General features: G+C 44.8%; 1 protein-coding gene across 1 annotated transcript; it reads right to left on the reverse strand.

Moving 5' to 3' along the window:
- Window positions 1-1,063: 1,063 nt before the first annotated feature.
- Window positions 1,064-26,066, reverse strand: DNALI1 (dynein axonemal light intermediate chain 1). Its single transcript, XM_078767747.1, has 6 exons — window positions 26,058-26,066; window positions 25,261-25,397; window positions 22,583-22,752; window positions 11,424-11,602; window positions 5,129-5,293; window positions 1,064-1,151 (listed from the first exon to the last, which is right to left on the reverse strand). The coding sequence occupies exons 1-6, from the start codon at window positions 26,064-26,066 to the stop codon at window positions 1,119-1,121; spliced, it is 693 nt and encodes a 230-aa protein (XP_078623873.1). The 3' UTR covers window positions 1,064-1,118.
- Between the last annotated feature and the right edge of the window lie 634 nt (window positions 26,067-26,700).

Consider the following 26,700-nt stretch of genomic DNA (forward strand, 5'->3'; position numbering starts at 1 on the left):
GAGAGACGAGGCCAAAAACGATACGTAGCATGGTATTTCAAAGAGTTCTGGACAGATTCAGACAAACCTTGGTGGACAGGTTGGGCGAGTGACAAGAACGAAATGATTTGATTTTGTTGAAGATTCGGATTCGAAGATTTAAAAAAAAAAATTTTTTTTAAAGGAGATTCTTCGTCATTGAGAGACGAGGCCAAAAACGATACGTAGCATGGTATTTCAAAAAGTTCTGGACAGATTCAGACAAACCTTGGTGGACAGGTTGGGCGAGTGACAAGGACGAAATGATTTGATTTTGGTGAAGATTCGGATTCGAAGACTTTTAAAAAAAAAATTTTTTTTAAGGAGATTCTTCGTCATTGAGAGACGAGGCCAAAAACGATACGTAGCATGGTATTTCAAAAAGTTCTGGACAGATTCAGACGAAACTTGGTGAATGAGTTAGTTAAGTGCCAATAACAAGCTGATCAGATTTTGGTTCATATCGGAATCCAGATCCGGCCTATCAGTGGGATACAAAACATAAAATGTTCAACCTGACGGAGGTGTGCTCTAACGAGTGTACCCGTTCTACTGAGGACCGTTCTACTTTTTAAAAGGTAGTATTCCGCCTGTGGCTGCATCACTTTCTGGGGGTGTGGCCTGTGCCGCTGATGCGGTGCCCCCTTACCAACTAGTTGGTGCTCATTGTGCTGACCTCTGAAGGATGACAGGCCGAGTCAACCTTCCTCGTGTTAATTCAATGGCACAACAGGGGCTTGAACCCAAGACCCCAGGATCTCAAGCCAGCCACCTTAACCGTTAAACCAACACCAGGCTTCACCATCCTACTTCATGCCCGTTCTCGCATCATTTCAAAAGTGAATGTTGAGCTTTTCAAAGGCAGCGCAGGAAGCGGCCGCCATGAACGGGAGACAGACAAACGCACGGACAGACACCACGGTTCACAGTATATAATTTATGATGGATGATAACAATGTATGGTATAATTGACATACAAATAACCAATACACTACACAGAATTCTCAAATGAACATCATGTAGTTTAATAACATTTTTCCAACAAGGGACACTGATGTAACACTTTTCGGTGTAGAACCTTCCACGTTCTTTCCTTTAGTTTACTTCTTTGAAATTATTCCTTCCAACTGCGCCTGCAAAACAATGGAGGTTTTCATTAGAAATCTTTTCTTTTATTTATCCACCAAATGAAAGCGATTTTGATGGACGTACAAATTATTGTATGTAATTGGTGTGGTGTGGCCTGATGCAGAGCAGATGGCACTCCGGTGTGCTGGTGTGGGCTAATACAGAGCAGATGGCCCTCTGGTGTGCTGGTGTGGGCTGATACAGAGCAGATGGCCCTCCGGTGTGCTGATGTGGGCTGATACAGAGCAGATGGCACTCTGGTGTGCTGATGTGGGCTGATAGAGCAGATGGCCCTCCGGTGTGCTGGTGTGGGCTGATACAGAGCAGATGGCCCTCTGGTGTGCTGGTGTGGGCTGATAGAGCAGATGGCCCTCCGGTGTGCTGGTGTGGGCTGATAGAGCAGATGGCCCTCCGGTGTGCTGGTGTGAGATGATAGAGCAGATGGCCCTCCGGTGTGCTGGTGTGGGCTGATAGAGCAGATGGCCCTCCGGTGTGCTGATGTGGGCTGATAGAGCAGATGGTCCTCCGGTGTGCTGGTGTGGGCTGATAGAGCAGATGGCCCTCCGGTGTGCTGGTGTGGGCTGATAGAGCAGATGGCCCTCCGGTGTGCTGGTGTGGGCTGATACAGAGCAGATGGCACTCTGGTGTGCTGGTGTGGGCTTATGCGGAACAGATGGCACTCCGGTGTGCTGGTGTGGGCTGATAGAGCAGATGGCCCTCCGGTGTGTTGGTGTGAGCTGATAGAGCAGATGGCCCTCCAGTGTGCTGATGTGGGCTGATAGAGCAGATGGCCCTCCGGTGTGCTGGTGTGGGCTGATAGAGCAGATGGCCCTCCGGTGTGCTGGTGTGGGCTGATACAGAGCAGATGGCCCTCTGGTGTGCTGATGTGGGCTGATAGAGCAGATGGCCCTCCGGTGTGCTGATGTGGGCTGATAGAGCAGATGGCACTCCGGTGTGCTGGTGTGGGCTGATAGAGCAGATGGCCCTCCGGTGTGCTGATGTGGGCTGATAGAGCAGATGGCCCTCCGGTGTGCTGATGTGGGCTGATAGAGCAGATGGCCCTCCGGTGTGCTGGTGTGGGCTGATAGAGCAGATGGCCCTCCGGTGTGCTGGTGTGGGCTGATAGAGCAGATGGCCCTCCGGTGTGCTGGTGTGGGCTGATAGAGCAGATGGCCCTCCGGTGTGCTGGTGTGGGCTGATACAGAGCAGATGGCCCTCTGGTGTGCTGGTGTGGGCTGATAGAGCAGATAGCCCTCCGGTGTGCTGGTGTGGGCTGATAGAGCAGATGGCCCTCCGGTGTGCTGGTGTGGGCTGATACAGAGCAGATGGCCCTCCGGTGTGCTGATGTGGGCTAATACAGAGCAGATGGCATTCTGGTGTGCTGGTGTGGGCTGATAGAGCAGATGGCCCTCCGGTGTGCTGGTGTGGGCTGATACAGAGCAGATGGCATTCTGGTGTGCTGGTGTGGGCTGATAGAGCAGATGGCCCTCCGGTGTGCTGATGTGGGCTGATACAGAGCAGATGGCATTCCGGTGTGCTGGTGTGCTTTGCAGCAAGAAAATTCCGATCGAATTGTGACAACTTTACAGGTTTATCTATTTTTCATGGAAACAAATGATTTGTGACTGCTTTTCAAACATGTTTGCCCATCACAAATATATAGATGACCCAAACATTATTTGATTATTTGACAATTTTTTGACAAAGTGTAACTGCTTATTTCAATATCATATTTTGTACAAGTTTAAAAAAAGATTCAGCTCCTGCATTCAAATATATTCTGAAGTTCATGGGGTTTGCCAAGTTATATCGCAGAGTTGTCTGATGTGCAATTGCTTTGCTGAAGATAAACATCGTAACGTCTTTATTACCCCCCATTAACCCCCCTCCCCCCACCCCAACACTCTTACTCACAGCTGGCTTGTCCATGTTTGATTCCCGACCCGACTATAAACTGCCCACTTGGTGCTTTGCACGTAGGGCATTCCACCGCAAAGTTTGCCATTCCTCGGGTGGACGTTAAGCTGGACGTCCCCTCTGCTAGCATTAGTTGGTGGACATTATAAATCCTACGGTGTCTTTCGAGGAAGAGTGGGCGAGTTATCGCCGGCACCTTCATTAACTTAGACTCCTCCCAAAATCGCCCTCATTCAAAACTGGCCTGCCGGTTCGTGAAAGACTTGGGCAAAAAAAAACCTTTCTCCTGCTGACTCCACAAGAAAAGTGGGAATCGATTGGAGCCATTATAATGTTGGAATAATAGTCGGCTATCCCATTAGAGCACAAGTATTGGAAGATGTTTAAATAAAGAAGAAGAAAAAAACAGGAAGATCAAAAAGTATTTTAAAACCTCCTAATTCCAATCAATGGCTCCAAAGGTGAAAACCAAGATGGATTTCACTTCCATCATTGAGCTTACTTCCATAATTAATCAGAATGTCATGTGCAACGGCAAAAAAAAATTGTTTTCTCTTTCCAATATCTTGATCATCCCAGGTGCATCCACCCAAAATCTTAACTGACATCATGTTGAATAGCTCTAATTAAAATATTATTAGGCCTTGTGTAAAATTACTTCATAACTCAGAGCATATATATATATATAATATATTATGTGGAAAGGGAGGGGGGGCAGGGTTGTGGGTCAGAATAGTATGGATCGTGTGTTCGATTCGTTTAGATTTACACCTGTACTCGGGACACATCACGAATAAGTTGTACGTAATATGTGCACCGAGGAGGCGGTGAGCAGCTATTATAAAGCAGCATAGGGTAAGGAGATTGTTGTGTAAAACCTCCTGTCTACAGGTGAGACCAGGTGGACAAACCCCCCCCCCCCCCCCCCCCGGCCACTTCACAGAGGTACGCACACCTGGTGGTATAGTTAGCTACTGAGGGACATATAACGGAGACGGGACGCTTTTGCAGGTGTGCTACCCCACACGATGGGGCGGCCAATTACAGGAGCAGCAGCATGTTGGAAGGCAGAGGGATAAAAGCAAATAATAACAAAGGCCCCAAAGGAATAAAAGCCCTCCTTCGTCCATGCACACGCGGCAGACAGATGTCATCTCTCTCTCTCCGCCGGTGGCTTGGCCAACGAGCATTCGACTCTCTTCCCGGAATCTGCTCCTCGGTGCGCGGAACGCCAGCAGACTCACTATTCGCACAGCAGACCAAGCCGGGCCCAGCCCTGCAGTGTCGGAGTGGCACAGAAATGCCAATTCTTTGTCGATCATTTGTCCAAGTCCTTGCTTGTCCCCTTGTTGTGTAGGTCAGTGTGTTTTTTTGTATACATAGTCGAGGCTCGTGAAAGAGATAGCACACGGAAGAGATCAGGACGTAACAAACAAAAACAGGACGCAAAACACGCACGCATGTGGTGTACAAGATGGATACAAAAGGAAACTCCAAGGAGTGTTGGCACCACTAGTGGGGTTTTAGTTTCACTGGTACAATAAGTTTGTGTCTTTCCTTCCCCTTATTCAATGTCTTGTGCACTAGATCTGTCCAAGTTTTATTATTTCGAATGACCACGTCTTATTTCTTTCAAATAAACGATTTTATTTACAAGATTCGTTTTCGCACCTTCACGTCTTCCCTTGCTTGGGAAAACCGCCCCGTTCGGATTACGATTGACCAACCTTGGGGGAATAGTCAATTGTAACAGGTATCCCCACTATTATAGCATGTATACACAAGAGCTGTCCACTCACGGTACCTTGCAAGATCATTTGGCCATTAACGGAGGTTTTAGACCTTCTGTGCAAAGGGTCCGCATTGGCGAGACCCCCCTGATGCGACAATATTTAAGAAAACCATTAGGATTACAAGTCACAATGAATATATACGACTTCATCAATGTCAGGTAAAATAAGATTTCCAAAGACAGCCTGAATATCCCGAACATTGGGAATGCCCAACAATACAATGTTCACGGAAGAAAAAGTTCAAGGAAGCATAGAGAACTCATTTCACTGACCTTGAGTTGCTGCTTGCTCCGCATGAGAAACTGTACCTCTTCATTGTGATTCTTCTCATCAACCTGGCGTCTCTCGGTTTCCTGTCGCCCAATGGCCTCACACTGAGCCCTGAGCTCATTCACAGAGTGCTCCAGTTCCTTGTTTTTATGCTCTAGGTCCAGGATCTGCGGATGGAGAAGTCCCATTTACCATCACGAACATCGTTGACGTTGTATCGACACTACAAATAATTATGTTTAGCAAGCATGACGTCATACTTGCCAAGTCGGTGTCCTGCACTAGACACGAGAGTCCTGCAATTTTCACCAAATCACACTCTTACGCAGCCTATAGTCTACTAGTGAGGTATCCTTACACATTGCGTAAGCAATAACAAACCATGCTTCGCACGTAGGTACATAATAAATAGAAGCTTTATGATTATAGGCAAACATCACCGACCTGCTGATAGATGTCAACTTCGGTTTCTTTTTTTGTTTGTTTTTACGGTTTTACCGTTTTTCGTAAATTTTCATTGAGATTTTATTAAACATTTTGCAGTTATATATAGTGTTACATATTTAGGTGAATGTATGTAAATTACCATGCAGGTCTTTGCTTCCGTGTGTAGTATATTAAGTTGTTGTGTAGTTGTTGTGGTTGGAGGGTCAGGAGCCCTTCTGAAAGAGTGGCAGGAAACGGAAGTGGCCGGAAGCGGAAGTGACGAAAAACGGAGGAAAAAGACACGAGGGAAAGGAAGGTTTCTTCTTCCTCGCCCCGCGACGAGGAGAAGGTGGAATCGACCTTACGCTGCGCGGAAAACGCGCCGTTGCGAAACGTCTGGCGAGAGGAGTTACCTGGGCGGTAAATACCTTTGGACACGTCCAGTCACTGTGAGTTCGTGCACGAAACCAAGCGTCCGGGACAGTTTGCCCCGTCTACAAAGACGCGTACGGGTCCGCACGTTGGGCCTCGCTCGCGTCGGAAGCCGCGCGGGGTTTTTGCCCATCGACAAGGACGCGTAAGAGTCGCACTTGGGGCCTCGCGCACGTTGGACGCCGCGCTGGGTGCCCCGTGGCTTGGCAAGGAGGTGCGCTGCAGCCGCGGCCCCAGTCCGAGACGGCACGTTTAGAGCACGTCCGCCCGGGGCTCGTTCAACCGCCCGTGTGCGGAGAGGAGAGACATTGACCACGGAGGGAGTCAGGAGTGGGGCTCACGTGAGGAATGTATAAGATTAAGATGGCCATCTTAGAGTTTGTGTAGATGAGTTCACATGGTTGTAATATTGATTGTGCATTGTTGATGGTTGTTGATTGCTCAGTGAATATATTATTGATTATTCCGGATCCTTGGTGTGGGGTTTCTTCTTGACCGGAATTCATATTGATTGCGTTACGAAAGCGTATAAACCATATATCTTTCTGGCGGGGTCCCTCCCACGGTCCGGGGGTCACCAAGACCAGGTAGTTACCGGGAGGACCACGTAACAGAATTGGGGGCTCGTCCGGGATCTAAAAGTGTATAAAATAATAAAATAATAATATTTTTGGTAATTAAAATTTATTAATTAATTATTAATTGGTAATATTTTTTTTTGAGAAATTGGGGAAAGTCTTGGGGTGAAGGTTAACAGGTGTTAACGATAGGCACCATGGCGTTTGTGGCACAGAACTTTGGGGTAACCCCGAGTGAGGCACAGTTCCGAGCATTGCTAAAGTCGGATCTCTTGAAATTGGCCAAACATTTTAACTTGGAGGTCCGAACTAATTTGAGGAAGGCAGAGTTGCAGGCCACGGTGATACAATCTATGGTGGGATTAGGAACATGGGACGAGTTAGCCTGGGAGTGGCTACCCGAAGAACCAGAAGACGTGGAGCTCCGGAAACTGGAGTTGCAATTACGGAGCCAGGAACGGATCAAAGAAGAAGAAAGGAAAGCAGAAGAGAGAAGAGAAGAGAAGCAAGCAGAGGAAAGGAGAGTGGAACGAGAACTCCAGGAAAGGTTAAAAGAAGAAGAAAGGAAAGCAGAAAAGGAAAGAGCAGAAGAAGAAAGGAAAGCAGAAAAGGAAAGAGCAGAAGAAGAAAGGAAAGCAGAAAAGGAAAGAGCAGAAGAAGAAAGGAAAGCAGAGGAGAGGAGAGAAGAGAAACAAGCAGAGGAAAGGAGAGTGGAACGAGAACTCCAGGAAAGGTTAGCAGAAGAAGAAAGGAAAGCAGAAAAGGAAAGAGCAGAAGAAGAAAGGAAAGCAGAAAAGGAAAGAGCAGAAGAAGAAAGGAAAGCAGAAAAGGAAAGAGCAGAAGAAGAAAGGAAAGCAGAGGAGAGGAGAGAAGAGAAACAAGCAGAGGAAAGGAGAGTGGAAAGAGAACTCCAGGAAAGAAGAGAAAAGGAACAAGCAGAGGAAAGGAGAGCTGCAAGGGACCTCGAAGCAGAGGAGAGAAAAGCGGAAAGGGAATTAAAGGAACGTGACATGCAGCTTCAGCAAGAAATCAAATTCAAGGAGCTGGAGTTAATGAGAGAACGGGGAGAGGCACCACCCTTGCTGACGGGGTCGACACCTAACCAGAAAACCTGGGATGTGGGCAGACATGTGAGGCTGGTTCCACCGTTCAGTGAAAAAGAAGTCGCGAAATTTTTTCCACACTTTGAGAAAGTGGCTCGACAATTAAACTGGCCGGAGGAGGCATGGACCATACTCGTGCAAAGTGTGCTGGTGGGGAAAGCTCAGGAAATTTATTCGGCGCTACCAATGGACCAATGTGCAGATTATGAGGTACTGAAGAAGCACATCCTCAAAGCCTATGAGTTGGTTCCGGAAGCTTACAGGCAAAAATTCAGGAATGCCAGGAAGAGGGAGAGTGAGACCCATGTGGAGTTTGCCAGAGTGAAAGAAAACATGTTTGATCGGTGGTGTGAGTCAAAAGGAGTCGGGAAAGACTTCGAGACATTGCGGGACTTGATCCTGGTGGAGGAATTCCAGCAGTGTGTCCACGAGGACATCAAAGTGTACCTGCAGGAAAAGAAGGTACCAAAGTTGTGGGACGCAGCCACCATGGCAGATGATTATGCCTTAACCCACCGAATAGGGGTCCACGAACCTAACTCCTCGCCTAGATCTCCGCAGGGGAGGTGGGGAACAGCAGGTGCGGAGAACGACCATACATGGCGGCGGCCTCGAGATGATTATGGGGACAACTATGATACCCCACCGGTTCGAAATCAGAGGGATGCGGGCCCAAGACAAACTTATAGTTCGGGGGGCCCGAGGCAGACCCCGAGTTTTTCCTCCGGGCCTACTTGCGCGTTTTGCAAAAAACCTGGACACTTGATGTCCAGTTGTTACCTCATGAAAAGGGACAACCCAGAGCGGAGTCCGACTATTACAACTCCGAATGCGATGGCTAGCGTAAGAAATCGCCATCAAGAGGGTTACCAACCATTTATTTCCGAGGGGTTTGTGTCACTGGATGGAGCCTCGACTAACCGGAGACCGGTTAGGATATTGAGAGACACAGGGGCCCATCAATCTTTAATGCTTGAAGGCATTTTGCCATGGTCCGAGGAGACGGCAACGAGGGATAGTGTTCGTTTACAGGGGATCGGGGGCGGTGTTAGTGCTCCCCTTCAGGTCATCCAGTTGGAGTCCGATTTGGTGTCAGGACCGGTCACCGTCGGTTTACAAGCCACGTTTCCTGTAGAGGGTGTATCTGTGGTTCTCGGGAATGATTTGGCCGGGGGTCAAGTTTATGGTAACCTGAGGGTTGATAAAGAGCCCAGCAGGGAAAATAACACCACACCAGCTCGGGATGGTGACAAAAGTGCCAAGTTATTTGTAGGGGGACTGAACTTCAAAACAGAGGAAGAAGTTCTGACCTCTGTCTTCAACAGATATGGGCCGCTGGTGGAAGTGCGGTTGGTAAGAGACTGGGAAACGCAACAGTCAAGAGGGTTCGGCTTTGTCACGTTTGCCAGCACAAAAGACGCCAGAGAGGCAGAGAAGAATTGGAATGGCAAGGATTTGGAGGGTCGGACCATAACAGTAGGGAAGGCATTTCGTAGGCGTCGAGAGGTCTACAGGAGAGGACAACTGGGCGGTAGTTTTGGTGGTGGCCGCAGTCAATATTATTATGGAGGCTCCCTGAGTTACGGCCGCTCCCGAAGGAAGAATTGGCAAAGTAGTGGCCGAGAAGAAGACCGGTATTCAGGGGACTACAGGGACCAGTGGTCCCACCCTAATTATTAGGGACGTTCTGAGAAGTTGAAGCACTGAAGGCGGCGGAGCCGCCGAGCCAAGATTCCTACACGAATTAACCGTGAACGCCGTTCCTAAAGGCGTCCATGTAGAGAACTTTCCTGCACGGACTAACCGTGAACTCCGCGTTCCTAAAGGCATCCATGTAGTGAATACTCGGCTTGGCCTCCCGGAAAAGTGCTATCGAGTGGCTTAACTGGCTTTATTTTTAAGTGATAACTGTGCCCGGGGGGAACTGATAATGTGGGGGGGTTGAGTTATCTGGTTTGTTTCTCCAAATTGGCCGGCAAAGAAAGTTTTCGCTGGGTTCAAACTTTCTTTCTTGAAGGGGGGGAGTGTTACATATTTAGGTGAATGTATGTAAATTACCATGCAGGTCTTTGCTTCCGTGTGTAGTATATTAAGTTGTTGTGTAGTTGTTGTGGTTGGAGGGTCAGGAGCCCTTCTGAAAGAGTGGCAGGAAACGGAAGTGGCCGGAAGCGGAAGTGACGAAAAACGGAGGAAAAAGACACGAGGGAAAGGAAGGTTTCTTCTTCCTCGCCCCGCGACGAGGAGAAGGTGGAATCGACCTTACGCTGCGCGGAAAACGCGCCGTTGCGAAACGTCTGGCGAGAGGAGTTACCTGGGCGGTAAATACCTTTGGACACGTCCAGTCACTGTGAGTTCGTGCACGAAACCAAGCGTCCGGGACAGTTTGCCCCGTCTACAAAGACGCGTACGGGTCCGCACGTTGGGCCTCGCTCGCGTCGGAAGCCGCGCGGGGTTTTTGCCCATCGACAAGGACGCGTAAGAGTCGCACTTGGGGCCTCGCGCACGTTGGACGCCGCGCTGGGTGCCCCGTGGCTTGGCAAGGAGGTGCGCTGCAGCCGCGGCCCCAGTCCGAGACGGCACGTTTAGAGCACGTCCGCCCGGGGCTCGTTCAACCGCCCGTGTGCGGAGAGGAGAGACATTGACCACGGAGGGAGTCAGGAGTGGGGCTCACGTGAGGAATGTATAAGATTAAGATGGCCATCTTAGAGTTTGTGTAGATGAGTTCACATGGTTGTAATATTGATTGTGCATTGTTGATGGTTGTTGATTGCTCAGTGAATATATTATTGATTATTCCGGATCCTTGGTGTGGGGTTTCTTCTTGACCGGAATTCATATTGATTGCGTTACGAAAGCGTATAAACCATATATCTTTCTGGCGGGGTCCCTCCCACGGTCCGGGGGTCACCAAGACCAGGTAGTTACCGGGAGGACCACGTAACAATAGGATGGCCACAAAATGGGGGATCATTTTCTATAGGGTGGCCACAAATTGGTGGGGGGGGGGGGGGTCATGTTCTATAGGGTGGCCACAAAATGGGGGATCATTTTCTATAGGGTGGCCACAAATGGGGGGGGGGGGTCATGTTCTATAGGGTGGCCACAAGATGGGGAATCATTTTCTATAGGGTGGCCACAAATTTGGGGGGAGGGGTCATGTTCTATAGGGTGGTCACAAAATGGGGGATCATTTTCTATAGGGTGGCCACAAATTGGGGGAGGGGGGTCATGTTCTATAGGGTGGCCACAAAATGGGGGATCATTTTCTATATGGTGGCCACAAATTGTGGCGGGGGGTCATGTTCTATAGGGTGGCCACAAAATGGGGGATCATTTTCGATCGGGTGGCCACAAATTGGGGGGAGGTCATGTTCTATAGGGTGGGTGGCTACAAAATGGGGGGGGTGGGGGGGGGTCATGTTATATAGGGTGGTCACGAAATGGGGGGTCATGTTCTATAGGGTGGCCACAAAATGGAGGATCATGTTCTATAGGGTGGCCACAAAATGGAGGATCATGTTCTATAGGGTGGCCACAAAACGGGGGATCAATTTTACATTCATCCCAATATGCCGATCCCACACTTTATGGAAATCCTGTACAGTGTTTAAAATATAAAATTCAATTTCAATGAAGTACTTCCGCGATCATAAGCAGACTACTGCCTGACAGACAGACAGACAGACAGAGTGAACCGATTGCTTAACCACGCTTTGCGCTACGTGCGCCAGGTATTGGACGGACAGGTAAATCCTCACTTTTGCCTCCATTTCTCCCTTGCCATGTTCGGCTTGTAGAGCCTTGCGTATTCCAAAGGCAATGCTGCTCTCATAAAGGGTCTCGTAAGCTGCAATGGTCATGCGTAGCTCATCCCGGACGCGCAAGAGGATCAGACCACGTTCAACGCAGTTGATGGACACTTGTCGGATCAGTTCATCTGGTGAGCACAGGTAATGCACCATTCAGGTATCAATCTTGTCCAACCTAAGGGTGTTTATTACAGTTTGAGTCTACATCCTTCATGAAAGTGACCACTTCTAATTTATACTACCAAAAATGGTCATTCTCCAAAATATCCAAAATAGTCATTATCACATTCATAAAATATTTAATAATTACTGTACAGCAAACAGAAACAAGGGGAGAGCAACATTAAACTAAAATGAATGCAAACCGATAACTAGAACAGCACGAGATAGAGCGCGTACCTCCGCCAGCCTGAAAAGTTTGTTTTGTATCCCACTGATAGGCCGGATCCGGATTCGGACCTGAACCAAAATCTAATCGGCTTGTTCTTGTCAGACACCCAACCAGTCCACCAAGTTTCGTCCAAATCCGTCCATGACCTTTTGAGATATCCTGCTATGTATCGTTTTTGGCCATATCTCCAAATGGTGAAGAATCACTTTAAACATTATACTAGCCGGATCCGAATCCGGATCTTCACCAAAATCTAATCATTTCGTCCTTGTCACAAACGCTACATCTCTGCCAAAGTTCGTCCGAATCCGTCCACAACTTTTTGAGATATTTTGCTCACAACAAACGAACAGACATACAGACAGGGGTGAAAACATAACCTCCGTCCACCTTTGGTAGCGGAGGTAACAAACAAACAAGAAATATGTTGTGCATAGCACGATACTTGCGAAATCCCTAAAATAAGTTGTTGGCCTATGATGACCTCAAACATATAATTGGTGGTTGGATTCAGTGACCTGGTCTGCTAATCCTCTTAAAATTTCAAGTCAATCAGATGAAAATTGAGGATTTTAGAAATTTGACAAAGTTGGTGACCTTTGCCCTATGTTGACCTTTTGACCCCCAAAACAATAGGCGTCTTGCTTATGACCAACTCTACTTCGTGAAGGAGTTCGTGAAGAAATGAAGTTTCCTGAAGGTCCGTTGAAAATTGTGACCTGTAGTCGACTGACATACAGCCAACCAGACAAACAGACAAACAGACCGAACTAGAACGGCACTCAGTACTGAGCATACCTCCACCTGGTTGGCCCGATATCCCAATGGTGAAGAATCACTTAAAAATTCTACTAGCCGGATCCGGATCCGGATCTTCACCAAAATTTAATTGATTCTTCCTTGTCACACACACAACCTGTCCAACAAGTTTCATCCAAATCCGTCCACATCTTTTTGAGATATTTTGTTCACAAATGGACAAACAAACAAACAAGAAGACGTCATGCGGAGCACGATACTTGCAAATTACGCCTCCCCCCCCCCCCCCCTCCCCAAGAAAAAAAATTCCATTGAGACAGCAAATTGTCCATTTCATCAAGATTGAAATTGGCAATCTTGATCAAAGCTCGGGTCAATAGGGAGAAAATTGACGATTTTTCAGATGAAAATGATGATTTTGGAAGGTTGACATTGAGTTGACCGTTGACCTTTTGACCTCAGAAATAGTTGATTTTCCTATTTAGTGACTCAATGTGCAAATGCTGTTCAATTTTCAAGTCAATCAGATGAAAATTGACGGGGTTTTTTCAGATAAAAAGTGATGATTTTGGAAGTTTGACCTTGAGTTGACCTTTGACCTTTTGACCTAAAAATAGTATGTTTCCCAATTTAGTGACGATGTGCAAATGCTGTTCAATTTTCAAGTCAATCGGTTGAGAATTGACGGCTTTTTAGATGAAAATTGATGATTTTTAAAATTTGACCTTGAGTTGACCTTTGACCTTTTAACCTCAAAAATAGTATGTTTCCCAATTTAGTGACTCGATATGCAAATGCTGTTAAATTTTCAAGTCAATCGGTTGAGAATTGACGGTTTTTCAGATTTTTTTTTTTTTTTTTTTGTATACAGAATCGAGGCTCTTGAAAGAGCTAACATTTATTTCACAAACAAATCAAACAGACAAACAAAATATATAAAAAGAGGGAGCGGAAGACAAGATGGGGAGAGAAGGGGAAGCACACAAACACAACATTTGAGAGCAGGGAGATGTGTGGGAGGGAGAGGGCTTGGGGAGGAGGCGTGGGAAGGGGGGGGGGGGGGTAATGATGGGGAAGTCGTTAATTGATAATTAATAATTAATAATTAATAATTGCTAATTACTAATTGATAGGGGGTAATGAAAATTGATGATTTTTAAAATTTGACCTTAAGTTGACCTTTGACCTTTTGACCTCAAAAATAGTTCATTTCCCAATTTTGTGCCTCGATATACAAATGCTATTCAATTTTCAAGTCAATCGGATTTAGAATGGCGATTTTAGAAATTTGACCTCCAGATGACCTTTGACCTCAAAATCAATAGGCTTCTCAATTGAGACGACGTATACAGCTTGGTGAAGTTTCATGACGATCGGTTTAGAATTGTGACCTGTAGGCCAGTGACAAACAGATAAACAGACAGACAAACAGACAGAACCACAAACGGAACCGACCAATATACTTGAAAAATCATCGATTTTGCAAGTAACAAACAAACAGTCAGACAGACATGGGTGAAAACAACTTCCATCCACCTTTGGTTGTGGAGGTAATTAGATGGTAATCATAGAATAGTCACCCCACACAGTCTTGAGGACAGTCTTCTGTTTTTTTTAATGTTTTTATTCCTTTGATCCAATATGGCTGCCAGATCACGTGATCAATGACGTTATCTTAAGCTAGCCATATTCCCCATAGGTAGCTGAGCAATTAATTAAAGTTTCGCATTTATCAGTTTAGTGGTTTCAGAGAAGAACATTTTCAAAGATTTTCGCTTACATCCATATGGATGCTAGACCACGTGACCGATGACATCATCAATTTACATTCTCCAATATAATTGTTGCTTATATCACGCTCAATAAATTTCAAACTGATCGGACTAAGCTTGTGGCTGTTGAATTATGACGTCATAATGAAGGCACTGATGACATCATCATTAACATGTCTCATTCCCCATGGGGAGTACTTGACAATGAACCATGCTTCAATTTTTCCATTGAGCGGTTTCAGAGATATAGAGATGCAAAGCTTTTCGAAGATGGCGTCTGCACCACTTTACGTATATAACCACCTTTAGAGGCAATTGTTTCCCCGCAGAGCAGGGGTTGGCTTTTCCTTTCTTTTCCTTTTTCGGGCAATGTGGTCCCTTTTTGAAGCAACGTTTTATGTCGCCTCTTGCAACACACAGGGAATTACCAGTGAACTGGTACTCAGTTTGCCGACCTCGGAAGGATGACAGGCTTAATCAACTCCCCTGGTGTTAATTCAGCGATCGACCAGGATTCGAACCCAGGATCCTCGGATCCTAGGATCCCAAGCCAGCACCCTAACCGCTAAGCCAACAACAGGCTCATACCACGTTACGTATAACGTCAATATTATCACTATTTTTTTTCCTCATGAGGAGATGCATACTATGGTGAAAATGTTGTGTCAATCGGACCAAAAATTGGCAAGAAAATGAATTTAAAAAAATGCAGATACACACACACACACGTATGCAATTAACTAAGACTACCCTTGTGTTCTTAGGAGAAACCCAGTAATGCTCTAGAAAAGGGGTGCCAACTTGATTCATACAGTTACATGGAGAAGTAAATGTATTTTAAGCTATATATGTAGGGCGCTCCTTTATATAAACTTATCTAGAGCATTCCTTGGTTCCTCCTTAGAACACAAGGGTTCAGCATGCACACGAGATTTTTTGAACGTCCCTTATTTTGTATTATTTGGCATTTTCTATAAGCTATGGAATGTCCCTTCTTTTCTCTACTCAGCCACATGGCACATCCCATATATGGGGGCCTTTTATATACCCCTGGAATTTTTTCCCAAGAATCTAATAAGTACTACAGATTTATTTGCATCAACATTGAAATTACTTTGAAAAGTCTTGTGGAATCACAACCATAAAACTTAAAATAGCCTTTTGATAACTTGCAAACATTCTTTGAAGGTGTAAATTTATATATTTATAAATTATAGAGAGCTTCGTAAGCGAACCTCTATGCCAATTGCATGTATATGTAAATCCATTCAAAATTTCATTTTCATTTCAAATTTCACAAAAAAAAAAAATTTCACATTTCACAAAAAAAAAAATTCTAATTTTTCCCCATTCCCTTGGGAACAAAATTTCATGTTGTCATTTGAAATGTCCCTTCCATGATCCGCCATCTTGTCCCTTCCATGATCCGCCATCTTGTCCCTTCCATGATGCGCCATCTTGCTCACATGATCTTGCTTTGGTCTGGTGTGACCGATAAATTATTTTCACCTGGTGATTAAAATCAATAAATTACAATACAGTACTGTACAGAACGGATTTTGAATTCGAAACCGCTCATCATTTACGCCAGCTACACTGACTTCTGTTTTCCGCCAGCTACACCGACTTCAGTTTTCCGCCAGCTACACCGACTTCAGTTTTCCGCCAGCTACACCGACTTCAGTTTTCCGCCAGCTACACCGACTTCAGTTTTCCGCCAGCTACACCAACTTCAGTTTTCTGCCAGCTACACCGACTTAATTTAAGCCAGGTACACCGATTTCAGTTTTCCGCCATCTACACTGACTTCAGTTTTCCGCCAGCTACACCGACTTCATTTAAGCCAGGTACACCGATTTCAGTACGTACCTGCCAGTCGGACCTACGTACCTGGTCCAGTCGACTAGAAGTCTCGACTATATAGCCTACAGTAGGTAAGTCCTGCATTCTATCCCAATCTATCCATTCAATAAAATTAATTTGAATTTTAATTCTAAGCCCAAGATCAAACAACCTAGCCTAGCTTGGCCTAGGCCTACAGATGTTTGCGAGGGCTGCGTACTCGATCGCCTGACCATTGTCGACGAAGCTCTCCCTCTACGCAATGCGTATTCATATTTAATTAAATATTAACGGAAGTACAAAATTCCTGATCCAAGTGAAACAGTGTTGTTGTAATACTGAGGAAAAGGCATAAAACGACACATAATTACTACAATTACAAAGCTCAGTGAATGCTTTTGAATTTTGATTAAGGATTAGGAGTTTGGAATTAATGAGCAGATGTAATCTATATATACTCAAAGGCAAAAGTTATTGTGACACACAAACAACAAACAGAATCAGTGTTAAACTTTTACTGCCGCGAATGAAATGTTATTACATGGAAAGACAAATGTTTCAAGGTATGGTAACGATCAACAGTCCATAAGAACAGTGCACCTGGCATATGCAAATGAGCCACAACACAAGAGGGGGTTCACAAGCAAGTTCACACGGTCAGTAGCGAGTGTGTCCACCTTGTGCATTGATGCAGGCCTGGCACCTTCGCCTCATTGAGGCCACTAAACGTCGATGAAAGTCCTTGGGAAGATCATTCCATATCCGAGGAAGGATTTGGTGGAGTTCCTGCAGCGTTTTTGGAGGATTCGGATGACGTCATAAACGTCGCTCCATTTCATCCCAGACGTGTTCAATGGGTGACAAATCAGGGGATCTTGCAGGCCAGGGTAACACATTAACATTGTTCTGATTAAGATACTGCTGTACAACTCGAGCAACGTGTGGTCTGGCATTATCGTGTTGAAACGTCACTCTAGGGCCGTTCTGTTGCAAAAACGGTAAAGCGGCCATTTGCAAAATCTCGTCTCGGTACCTCACAGCATTCAAGTTCCCCTCAATCACAATCATTGGCGTTCTTGCTGCAGCTGTTATCCCACCCCAGATCATAACGCCCCCACCTCCAAAACGATCCCCTTCCAGAACACATGGCCTGATGTAACGTTCACCTGTGCACCTGTAGACACGTGTCCTACCGTCAGCTCGGTGAAGCTGTGCCAAATGGTGTTTCTATGGACGTTGAATCGACGAGCAACATCACGCTGCGAGGTACCAGACTGAAGCATACCTATAGCTCTCCATCTGTCATTTTCCCCGAGGTGTGGCATGTCGAACTTGTTCCAGAACGATGAATAGAGGTGTTTTTCTGACTTCTGCACTTCTTAAGACTGCATTGAGTGGAAATGATAAGCGTCTGGTTGTCTGGCCTTTTAAAGTGAACATTGCTGGCCATTTTTCTCGAATATGTCATGCTTCTTGCAAATTTCGTGCAATTCGAGCAACAACTGCTTGGTTGCGTTTCTTCGACCATTTTAACACACTCTTTCTCTGGTTCAAATCCAAAAATTCATTCACAAGATTACCAATGAAAAAATTCCATGTCACACTAACTTTTGCCTCTGAGTATATATAAAACACAGTTTGTGTGTGTGTGTGTGTGTGTGTGTGTGTGTGTGTAATGTTACTGATAGACTCCTAAACGGAGAGGCTCACGTGCTTGATATTTGGCATAGACATGGCCATTGAGCCTGGGAAGAACATGGCTGACCTAAAAAAAAAAAATTTCATAATATTTTTTTTACCATATTTTTACCTCAGCGCATTTCAGCGAGGAATAAAAAAAATGGAATCTGAGCTGGTGGCAGAGCAGCGCGCTGATTCGCTCAGAGCGATCACGTGATGTTCCACACCCGCCGCCAGACCATTGAACATAAAACACAGTTTGTGTGTGTGTAATGTAATGTTACCTCCCCTCCCCTCCCCCCTCCGTCCTCCCCTCCCCCCACCCCTTCCCCTCCCCCCTCCCCTTCCCCTCCCCCCTCCCCTTCCCCTCCCCCCTCCTCTCCCCTCCCCCCCTCTCCTCCCCTCCCCCCCATTCCCCTCCCCCTCCCCTTTCCCCTCCACCTCCCCTCCCCCGCCCGGCAATGCCGGGTACTTCTGCTAGTAATTATATATATATATATGAACAAGTCTCACTCTTCCATGAGCTTCGACTCTCCTGTAAATAAAAACAATCTCAGCTGCATATAGAACTATAGAAGGTAAATTCATTCAAACGGACATTATTTTTATATAATTATTTATTTACATGAAGTTTTGTATATTGTGAGTAATACGTCACACTCGTTCCATGTGACGCGCACTCGGTATGCTTGAAGTGGAGGAAATTGTCTTGAAACGGCCTGTGATTGGTCATCTGGACAGACTCACTGTCAAGCATCATTAAAGTTTAACAAAGTTTTGCGAACAGCAGCAGCAGCAGCAGCATCTGGGAATTCCGCGACGTTAAAATAACAGGTATTATGCTCACTTTGATTGTACCTGAAGTGCATCATCTGCCCACCTTTATACAATCATTATTGTTGGCAAATATGTTGCTTTAAGTCGTCACTTTGAACGTTACAAACCAATAATTAATTATCAGGTTTATTCGCAATAGAATAACCGTTTTCGATATCTCAAATAATTAATAATGTTTTAATTTTAAACATGCGTGTTGTATTTTCACGCTCTTACAGTGACGTCACTCATTGCTCTATTGCTGTCTTCTCGCTGTTTCAGTGACGTCAATTACTTGCGCTCGCGAAGCGAAAAGCGGGGTTAAGCATTAAAGTGCGTACGTCTCTGCATTTTAAAAATTCATTTTCTCGGCAACCGTTGGTCCGATTGACATGACATTTTCACCTTAGGAGGGCCTCCTCCTGTAGAATATTTTCGTCAATATTATGACGTATTTTTGTCACGTGGTACAGGCGCCATCTTGGAAAAACTTCACACCTCTATATCTCTGAAACTACTCCATGGAAAAAATTGAGACCTGGCTCATTGTCAACTACTCCCCATGGGGAATAAGATATGTTAATGATGATGTCACCGGTGCCCTCATTATGACGTCATAATTCGATAAATACAACACTTATCCATCCGATCATTATTATAAAAAAAAATCAGCAACTGTTGGTCTGATGGACACAAAATTTTCACCATAGGAGCGCCTCCTCCTTTAGAATATTTTTATGATAATCATGACGTCATCGGTCATGTGGTACAGGCGCTATCTTGGAAAAACCGAAAAATGTTGCAACTTTATATCTCCAAAACCGCTGCATGGACAAAATTGAAACATGGCTCATTGTAAAGAATTTCATATGGGGAATAGGTGTTGTTAACGATGACGTCATTGGTGCCATAATTATGACGTCATAATTCGACAGGGACAACGCTTAGTCTGATCAGTTTGAAATGTATTGGGTGTGATCTATGCAACAATTATATAAGAGAATATAAATTTATGATGTCATCAGCCACGTGGTCTGGCAGCCATATTGGATCAAAGAAAAAAAATGTTCAAAAACATAAGAGTTGGCTCGCAACAAGTTGACTGCGCAGGGTAAGTATTTATGAATACCATCTAGTTCATTGCTGTGTTGCTATCTTCACGTGGATATATAACACCATGTTGTTATCGACATTGGAGCATGTGTACATATAACACCATGATGGTATCGACATTAGAGCATGCGGACATATAACACCATGATGTTATCGACATTGGAGCACGCGGACATATAACACCATGATGCTATCGACATTAGAGCACGCGGACATATAACACCATGATGCTATCGACATTAGAGCATGCGGACATATAACACCATGATGTTATCGACATTAGAGCATGTGTACATATAACACCATGATGGTATCGACATTAGAGCACGCGGACATATAACACCATGATGTTATCGACATTGGAGCACGCGGACATATAACACCATGATGCTATCGACATTAGAGCATGCGGACATAAAACACCATGATGTTATCGACATTGGAGCACGCGGACATATAACACCATGATGTTATCGACATTAGAGCACGCGGACATATAACACCATGATGTTATCGACATTGGAGCATGCGGACATAAAACACCATGATGTTATCGACATTGGAGCATGCGGACATATAACACCATGATGTTATCGACATTGGAGCATGCGGACATATAACACCATGATGTTATCGACATTGGAGCACGCAGACATATAACACCATGATGTTATCGACATTGGAGCACGCGGACATATAACACCAGGATGTTATCGACATCTGAGCATGAGGACATATAACATCATGATGTTATCGACATTGGAACACGCAGACATATAACACCATGATGTTATCGACATCGGAGCATGCGGACATATAACACCATGATGTTATCGACATTGGAGCATGCGGACATATAACACCATGATGTTATCGACATTGGAGCATGCGGACATATAACACCATGATGTTATCGACATTAGAGCATGCGGACATATAACACCATGATGTTATCGACATTGGAGCACGCGGACATATAACACCATGATGTTATCGACATTGGAGCACGCGGACATATAACACCATGATGCTATCGACATCAGAGCACGCGGACATAAAACACCATGATGTTATCGACATTAGAGCATGCGGACATATAACACCATGATGTTATCGACATTGGAGCACGCGGACATATAACACCATGATGCTATCGACATTAGAGCATGCGGACATAAAACACCATGATGTTATCGACATTGGAGCACGCGGACATATAACACCATGATGTTATCGACATTAGAGCACGCGGACATATAACACCATGATGTTATCGACATTGGAGCATGCGGACATATAACACCATGATGTTATCGACATCGGAGCATGCGGACATATAACACCATGATGTTATCGACATTGGAGCATGCGGACATATAACACCATGATGTTATCGACATTGGAGCATGCGGACATATAACACCATGATGTTATCGACATTGGAGCATGCGGACATATAACACCATGATGTTATCGACATTGGAGCACGCGGACATATAACACCATGATGTTATCGACATTGGAGCACGGACACGGATACCAGGAGCAAGCAGCAGCAGACTTGTGCTGTAAACGCTTCCAGACTCGTCGCTGCTAATTGAAGTAATTGTTTACCTTGTCCAGAACGGACCAAATTGCTTTCCTGGAAAAGGGCACATGTCAGATCACTCAGCGTTATTGGTGATTAAACTACCTGGGATGCTTGATCAGGCCGCACGCCATCATAATCACTTCCCTGACAGTTTGCTTTCTCCTCGTCTTCCCTCTTCCCAACGTTTTCATTCATTGACATTCCCAATTACCATCTCCATACATCATACAGTACACGCTATGTCATCACCGTCCCTCCTCCATACCTTACTCTTCCAAACAACACCAGGGAGCCTTTTATACATCCTTTGGAAAGTTCAAATAGATGTAAAGACTTATTAAACATCCATTTCAAAGTAAACTTTCACGATACATATCATTCCCATGTGTCCAGACATATGAAATTACTTTGCGGAATTTTTAAGGGATTCGAAATAGGTGAAACTATCTCCTGTTGGGGAAAATTGTTTTCTAAAAGTTTTATTCGTTGGAGACAAGAACAGAAAACAAAACCGACAACAGACTAAACTGGAACCTCTGTTGTGTTAACATGGAACCTTCTGGAACTTGTGTCTGAGAATCTCCGAAGTTTACAGGTTATAACAGACATTTTAGCTCTTCCAACTAAGGTGGACGCAGGTTATGTCTTCACCCGTTTGTCCGTCTGTTTGTCTGGGAACAGGATATTTAAAAAAGTTGGGGACGGATTTGGACGAAACTCGGTGGACAGGTTGGGTGTGTGACAAGGACGAATTCATCAGATTTTGGTGAAGATCCAGATCTGGATACTAGAATTTTAAGGAATTCTTCACCATTGGAAGATTGGGCCAAAAACGATACATCGCACGACAGCTCAAAAAGGTTGTGGACGACTTGTGGCAAAACTAGTTGGATGAGTTGGTTTGGTGACGAGAACAAGCTGATTAGATTTTGGTTCAGGTCGGGATCCAGATTCGTGGGATACAAAATGTAAACTGTTCACCTGGCACAGGTACGCACTCTAACTGATGTCATGTACCCCTATAACTATATGACAGAGAAGTTCAGAGTTTAACAACCAAACTATATCTTGAAAGATAACAACAAATAAAACTTTTAATCATTCTGATTATTGCCATCAATATCGGTATCCATGTTAGTCCCACCGAAGGCTTGTGTGTAGAGCTCTCGTCGCACTGGGCATATTCCTGTCTCCCGCGCCTGGCGCTGCTGCAACCTCACATCGAGTTGCTCCTGGAAGCTAATGACATCGGGACGAGTTGCTGGCGTGCTGGAGACAGCCTGGATCCACAACTTGTCACCATCGTTGATCTCCCTGTGAACCGTAGACGTTGATGCAAGGCGAAAAGTTTACATACAGTATATACACATATTAGTGTAGCAGCATAGCAAACCTGTTGTGCATTTTGTGATACAAGCACCAAATTTGGCACAAATGTACATTAATATGTTGCGAACATTGTGTGGTCAGCAATGAAGACGAGAGTCTGAATTACATGTATGCAAAAGACCTTGTGAACCAGTGAAGCAAATACACGGGTAAGCATGAATTAAATCTAGGGCATGATATAATTTCCATGATGTTTACCTCTACACTCAATGGTGGAAGGAGGTAATGTTTTGATCCCAGCTTGTCTGTATGTCTGTTTGTCTGTTAGTCCACAAAATTCCAGACAAAGCTTGTAGTAGTGGTAGTTGTAGTGGTAGTGGTGATAACAGAAATTGTTATATAGAACTGAACTTATATTATTATTATATGCAGAAAATAACTTCATTTCTATATGCCCTGCAGTGGACAGGTTAATTGGTTTATGCACTGAAGGGGTCACCCTGGTGTGCACTGCTGTGTTCTGCCTCACTGAGTTGTTCAGGTATGATGTACTCAGCACAAGCTTCCGGTCGGCCCGGAGGTGGGGGTGCGGGGCCTGTCACGGAACGTCAAAACAAACGGCCTGCCGGGGCCGCCCAAAAGTCGGGCGTGAGGGGCGCGTCCACTAATGGAACGCCTCTCGCTTCCCAGATCGAGGGCCACGTGGTCAGGAGAACCTCGTCCCTTCCGGTCACACTTTGCCTATCGGCCGGCCTCGAAGACCGAAATTGTGACGGTGTCACCCGAAAAATTTGAAATTACGAAATTTGAAAAAATTTGAAAAAAAAAATTACGGAATTTCAAGTGGCCCAATATCTGAAAATGTTCGCAACATATTAATGTACATTTGTGCCAAATTTGGTGCTTGTATCACAAAATGCACAATTCTTTTGAATATTTGGGCTAAGCCGCCCCACTATATATATATATATATACACACACAGATCTTTACAACAAGGGAGAACAGAGGGAAACAGGGAGAGCAAGTGAAAGACAAAGAGAGGGAGACTCAAGAATTGATGATGAATTGCTGATGAATTGATGATGAATTGATGATGAATTTCTTATGAATTGCTGATGAATTGCTGATGAATTTATGATGATTTGCTGAGGAATTGATGATGAATTTATGATGATTTGCTGAGGAATGGATGATGAATTGATGAATATGTATTGATAATGAATTGATGATGTATTGATGATGAATTGATGATGAATTTCTTATGAATTGATGATGAATTGATGATGAATTTATGATGATTTGCTGAGGAATGGATGATGAATTGATGATGAATTGATGAGTATGTATTGGTAATGAATTGATGATGAATTGATGATGAATTGATGATGAATTGATGATGAATTTCTTATGAATTGCTGATGAATTGATGATGAATTTCTAATGAATTGATGATGATTTGCTGATGAATTGATGATGAATTGATGAATATGTATTGATAATGAATTGATGATGAATTGCTGATGAATTTATGATGATTTGCTTAGGAATGGATGATGAATTGATGATGAATTGACGAATATGTATTGATAATGAATTGATGATGAATTGATGATGAATTTCTTATGAATTGCTGATGAATTGATGATGAATTTCTAATGAATTGATGATGATTTGCTGAGGAATGGATGATGAATTGATGAGCTGTTGTTAAGTTAAAGACGTTAAAGAAGAGTTAAAGTAGAATGGCATGGAACAAAATGGAAAGGTGGAAATACCAAATGTAAAGGGAAAGCGGTGCAGAAGGGAGAGTGAGCTCATGGGAGTGAGCTCTGCACACAAGATGAATGAACCACAGCAGAAGAGGAAGAGGGAAGCGAGGATGAAACAGAAAAGGGACAAAACAACTAACAAATGTAAAGAGATGAGGGAGAGGGGGCAGGGGGGAAATCACAATAACCTGGAAAATGGAGTGTTTGGGAATGGGGTTGCTGGGGTAGAAGAGATCATGGGTATGGATGGGGGATGACCTGATATAGTGGTAAACAGGTGTCTTGAAGCCCTGGAGGGAAGAATGTAACTAAACAGACTGGGGAAGTTGGTTCCACAGGTGAGAGAAAAGAGGAGCAAACAAGTGGAGGTGAGCCGTGAGCCTGGATTTTGGGAGTTTAACCAGAAGAGGGTTATTTCCTGGATTCTAGCTTCGTTGGTATCGGGAAGCCTTTCAGTTTAACATATAATTATCATTCCTCTTATCATTATTATCTCACATCCTATAAGACTATATTACCTGCTCATCGTCCGAGAATGTGTGTTCTATACGAAGTGATCTTTTACAGCCTTAAACTGACAATCCCAGCAAATTAACGATGCTTCGAGTTTTCTGTTTTAGAGAAAAGGTCTTGAGGGGCTCTCAGATACCGCTAAACTGGAAAAGGTATTTTATGTTAGTTTCACTTATTTTCTATGCACGAAGACTACAATCGGAGGCACACCTTGGTGGAAGAATGGCATTCAAGATTTCCGTAGTCTGGTCATTTCCTGCATCTGCACCACCTGCCCCCTTGGACTTCGGTTGGCTTGGCACCGGTCCACCGCACAGGGGCTGCACACTTGACTTGGGTATGTGTACCTTAAAATGCACATGTGCAAACCCATTTTTAATAAGTTTAGTGAGTATACTGTATATAATTGGACAAGTGTCTTTATTTTTTTTATTTTTTTTTGTACAATATCGAGGCTCGTGTAAGAGCTAACATTGATCACAACAAGACAAACTGACTCATAGAACATAAAACATATGATAAAGGGAGCGGGAGAACAAGATGGAGGGCAGGGACATCGGGAGATCTTTGGGAGGGGGAGGGCTTGGAAGGTGGAGGCATTGGAAGGGGAGGGGGGGTGGGAAAGGTAAAAAAAACACATGGACACTGCTAGGACTTCCAGGAAATAAGTCGGTATTTCAAAAAAGTGGATCTGGGGTGAATTAACGGGGGTAGAAAAGATCAAGGTTTTCGATGGGGGAAGGTAAGAGATGGTGGTGAACAGCTGTTTTAAAGACCTGGAGGGAGGAGTGGGATTGAAGAGAGTGAGGGAGTTTGTTCCAGAGGTGGGAGAAAAGAGGAATGAAAGAGTGAAGGTGAACAGCGAGCATTGATTTTGGCAGTTTAACCATAAGAGGGTTGCAGGCAGATCTTGTGCGACCTGTAGGAATATTTGGGGGACAGAGCCCAGAGAGAGCTGGAGGAGCAAGGCCGGAGAGGAGTCGGTAGAACACAGAAAGCCCACCAACCTGGTCCATGTGCTCGTGTAGGTTTAGAAGCATTTCTTGTATTAATCAATGTTAAGAGTGAAGTTGTCCACACCACATGGAGGGGTGGGTTTCAATCAAATTAGAGCTTAGAAAGAGCAAGGATTAGGCCTCTGAGGGTACGTTCTACCCACACTGAGGCAATGGCATTCACGGTGGTGGTGAAGTGATGACGACCAATGATGCATATCTGAGGCATACCTGTGGGTGGTTGCGATGCCGACCAATGAAAGCTCATGCGAACTATGGGTGGTTGATCGCACAGCTGTTCCCCTATGCCAATCACAAGACAGGTGTTAGTGTGACTTCTTGTTATCACAAGATTAACAGGTGTTAATCACAAGACAGACACAGTGCCAATCACCGGCTGTGATGCAGCTGCCGGAGTGCAAATCGCACATGTGGTGGTGACATCTTGTGGTGTAGCCTCCATTTTAGAGCCCCCCACCACCCTCCCAGTCTGTACCCGATCCAGGTAATATGGGAAGGAACGCCAGGTAAGACATTGTTATCCTATCTCGCATTAATTTGGACAAGCCTGCAAAGTAGGGTCAGGAATCTTCATTTGGATCTTCACCAAAATCTAATCATTTTGTCCTTGTCACACACGCTACATGTCTGCCAA

The sequence above is a fragment of the Myxine glutinosa genome, chromosome 13 (assembly GCF_964187855.1).
Source record: "Myxine glutinosa chromosome 13, kmMyxGlut1.1, whole genome shotgun sequence".
Taxonomy (NCBI): Eukaryota; Metazoa; Chordata; class Myxini; order Myxiniformes; family Myxinidae; genus Myxine; species Myxine glutinosa.